This window comes from Acyrthosiphon pisum, unplaced genomic scaffold, assembly GCF_005508785.2.
Source record: "Acyrthosiphon pisum isolate AL4f unplaced genomic scaffold, pea_aphid_22Mar2018_4r6ur Scaffold_21341;HRSCAF=23695, whole genome shotgun sequence".
Taxonomy (NCBI): Eukaryota; Metazoa; Arthropoda; class Insecta; order Hemiptera; family Aphididae; genus Acyrthosiphon; species Acyrthosiphon pisum.
In genome coordinates, this window is record NW_021770798.1 from 4,046 (window position 1) to 8,184 (window position 4,139).

The window sequence follows — 4,139 nt, forward strand, 5'->3', positions numbered from 1 at the left end:
AACCCCAACCAGAGCATACAATCAATGGAATTTCAGAATGAAATGGAAATGAATGACTTTAATGAAGGTATGGAGTTTAACCCTGACCAGAGCATACAATTACTGGATGTGCAAAATGAAATGGAAACGAATGGCCCTAATGAAACCATGGAGCTTAACCCTGACGAGAGCATAGTACAATTACTTGAGGTGCAAACTGAAAAGTATACAAACGAAAGGATACGAGCAAAAAAAAGTATACCTGAAAACTGGAAAAGGAACTCTAACCAGTCATTGCGTATGAAAGGTAAATGTTATTTGGGTTATAGACGAACAAGTAATAAACACATTTTTCATGATGTAAACAGAAAAGCTAAAAATATAGGTCCTACGTGTACCAATATCTCTTGTAAAAAATCATCTAAAAGAATGTGTGAAAGATTTTCTGAAGAAGATAGATTAAATATATTTAATCATTTCTGGTCTACTTTAAATTGGGATCAAAAGAAAATGTATGTTAACATGTTAGTCAAAAAAGTTCCTGTAAAACAAAGAAAAACTGAAGCATCAGTTTCTCGAAGGACTTATACACTTTTCTATTTTTTAAAACTCAATGGTGACCCATTAAATGTATGTAAAAATATGTTTTTAAATACTCTTAGTGTGGGGGAAGCTCAAGTACATAATTGGTGTTCAATTAATGAAATATCCACACAACAACTTCAAGGTACACAATCAAGGCCTTTCAAAAATAATACTGGCCAAAAAGAATTTATTGAATTATTTTTCAATAAACTACCAAAAATGGAGTCCCATTACTGTAGAAAGTCAACATCAAAACTCTACTTAGAACCTTTAGTACAATCAAAATCACAGCTATACAAAATATATATTGATGAATGTAATGTAAATGGAAAAACACCTGTATCAAGAACATATTTCAGTGAGGCTTTTGAGGCAAATAACCTGTCCTTGTTTTCACCCAAAAAAGATCAATGTGATCTTTGCTGTGGTCATGGAACAGGTAACATTAGTGATCAAGATTGGAATAAACACATTGAGGACAAAAATAGAAGTAGGAAAGAGAAGGAAATTGACAAAGAAAAGGCACTTTCAGAAGAACTAATTGTCTTCACCATGGACTTACAAGCTGTAAAGGTATGTCCATTCTTAAAAGCTAGTGCTCTGTATTACAAATGTAAGCTCTGTGTACACAATTTTACAATGTACAATCTTGGTACCCATGAGTGTATGTGTTATTGGTGGGACGAAACTCAGTGTAACTTAACTGCTTCTGCCTTTACGAGTTGTATTATTGACCAATTATCTATGTGTTACAACAAGAATCAAAATAAGAATATAATATTATGGAGTGATGGGTGCTGTTACCAGAACAAGAATACAGTTTTGTCTAACGCGTTACTCGAGTTTTCTGTTACACATAAAATAATCATAGAACAAAAATATCTGACCAAAGGTCACACTCAAATGGAGTGTGACTCTGTACACTCATTAATTGAAAGGAAATTAAAAAATACAGATATTCATCTACCATCTGACTACATAAAAATAACCAAAACTGCAAGATCAAAACCATTTCCATATGAAGTAAAAGATTGTGATATCTCTTTTTTTTTAAATTATCAGAAGAATGTTAATAGATATGATAATATAAGGCCAGGAAAAGCTGCTGGAGATGCAACAGTTACCCAAATTAAAGCTCTCCGTTACAACTGTAATGGCACTATAGATTATAAGCTGAACTTTGATGATGAATATAGTGATCTCGCCATTGCTCAAAAGAAGAGAAAGACAGTAGAAATTCATTCTCCTATTATTTATGAACAATTCCATGAGTCTCAATTAAAAGTTCCTAAATCAAAATGGCAAGATCTACAGCAACTTAAGGCAGTGCTACCAAAGGATTGTCATCCGTTCTATGACCAAATAAAATCTTTATAATTTAATTATCTTAATAAAATGTAAATATTATTAATATTCATTTTATGTTAGTAGATACAACTCTTTTAATTTTAACTGCTCATGCCAGAATTGTATGTTTTTGTTTTATACTATAATGTTAATGTTATTCTTTTTTTACTGCAATTACCAATGAGTAGTTCAAGACTGAACTTCTAATAAGAGGTACACAATTTGTTTTAATGTTAATTTGTAAATGAAAATTATGCTTTTTTTCTAAAATTACCAGTGAAAATGTTCAAGACTGAACCAGTATACATAAGTACATAAATTGTTTTTATTTTAACTGTTCATGCCAGAACTGTAAGTTTTTGTTTTTGTTTATACTATAATGTTAATGTTATTCTTTTTTTACTGCAATTACCAATGAGTAGTTTAAGACTGAACTTCTAATAAGAGGTACACAATTTGTTTTAATGTTAATTTGTAAATGAAAATTATGCTTTTTTTCTAAAATTACCAGTGAAAATGTTCAAGACTGAACCAGTATACATAAGTACATAAATTGTTTTTATTTTAACTGTTCATGCCAGAACTGTAAGTTTTTGTTTTTGTTTATACTATAATGTTAATGTTATTCTTTTTTTACTGCAATTACCAATGAGTAGTTTAAGACTGAACTTCTAATAAGAGGTACACAATTTGTTTTAATGTTAATTTGTAAATGAAAATTATGCTTTTTTTCTAAAATTACCAGTGAAAATGTTCAAGACTGAACCAGTATACATAAGTACATAAATTGTTTTTATTTTAACTGTTCATGCCAGAACTGTAAGTTTTTGTTTTTGTTTATACTATAATGTTAATGTTGTTGATATTTTAGTGCAATTACCAATGAGTAGTTCAAGACTGAACTTGTAATAAGAGGTACACAATTTGTTTTAATGTTAAATTTTAAATGAAAATTATGCTTTTTTTCTAAAATTACCAGTGAAATGTTCAAGACTGAACCAGAATACTTAAGTACATAAATTGTTTTATTTTCATTTGTTTTAAATTTTAATTTATAAAGATAACAAAGATATTTTATATTATTCTCTATTCAATTTATAGAACAAATCTTAAATTATTATGACAGAATTTTTTGTCATACTGTAGTAAAAACCCATTACTTAATACCTAGTATGTCAAATACATTTATGAAAACTATGAAACAATACCTCGTAAGTCATAAAAAAAATTATCAATAATAATAATTGGTTAATTTATAAAATAATTAAAATATAACTATAATTTATAGATTATTTTCATATATTTGTTGCAAAATTAGAAAAATATTGATTTTATAAACACATTTATGTGTCTCCTGAAAAAAGTAAATTTTGGACTTACGAGGTATTGCAGTTTCACCGACGATATAGTACCTTATCTTTTAACAAATTGGATCAAGATGGTACTTTAAAGAGGTCATTTTTCAATATTCTCAATAGTTATTTAATGCCACGGGAAAAACCACCGGAAAATTACGAAAAAAAAAACGCTAAAAATGTGGTTTTAATTTCTAACGCTTTGTCCATCACCATAGAAACGAATAATACATTTTAACATTATAATATTAATTCAACTTACATGATAAAATAAATAATAACAATATAAAATATTCAACCGACAAACCGTCTCCGCTCAGAATCGTTTTTCTTATACAATGATATTATATCATTGAATTCAAGTCTAATACAATCCATCATACAATGACCCACTTGTAATCTACTGTACAGCAGAGTGACATCCACTTACCTGCTTTTTTAAGTTTTTTGCTCTTTTAAGTGACAGTATAAGCGCATAAAATATACTCGTCCAAAATTTAATTTTTATGCATCAATAGCACTCTAAAAAATATTTAGCTTAAAAATTATGAATTAATAATGCATTTTGTCATAAAAAAAGATAACGATAAAAAATATATTTTTTTTTTAAAAAAACATTTTGTTTTTAGCGACTTAAAACTTTTCAAATACATTAATGATTTTTGAAACAATAATAAGTGTCTTATGTTAATAATGGTTAACCTGGTAAATATAATTTTTTATTATTATTATTTTGGAGGGAATCAGGAAAAAGCGTAATTGTTATTATTGTTTATATAATTTTAGAAAAGATTATTTAGGAAATGTAAATTGTTGTATAAAGCGTATGTGTCGAATACGTTCATTTGAAACTCAAATATAAATTCTTTTATT

General features: G+C 27.8%; 1 protein-coding gene across 2 annotated transcripts in view; it reads left to right on the forward strand.

Annotated features, from left to right (window-relative positions):
• LOC103309427 overlaps positions 1-3,131 on the forward strand; it is a 3,842-nt gene extending 711 nt beyond the window's left edge. The window contains exon 3 of one of the 2 annotated variants that reach the window (XM_016804314.2): positions 1-3,131. In XM_016804314.2, the coding sequence (XP_016659803.1) occupies positions 1-1,941 (1,941 nt within the window). In that variant the 3' untranslated portion in view covers positions 1,942-3,131. The other variant, XM_008184816.3, reaches the window with a different exon arrangement.
• The last annotated feature ends 1,008 nt before the right edge of the window (positions 3,132-4,139 follow it).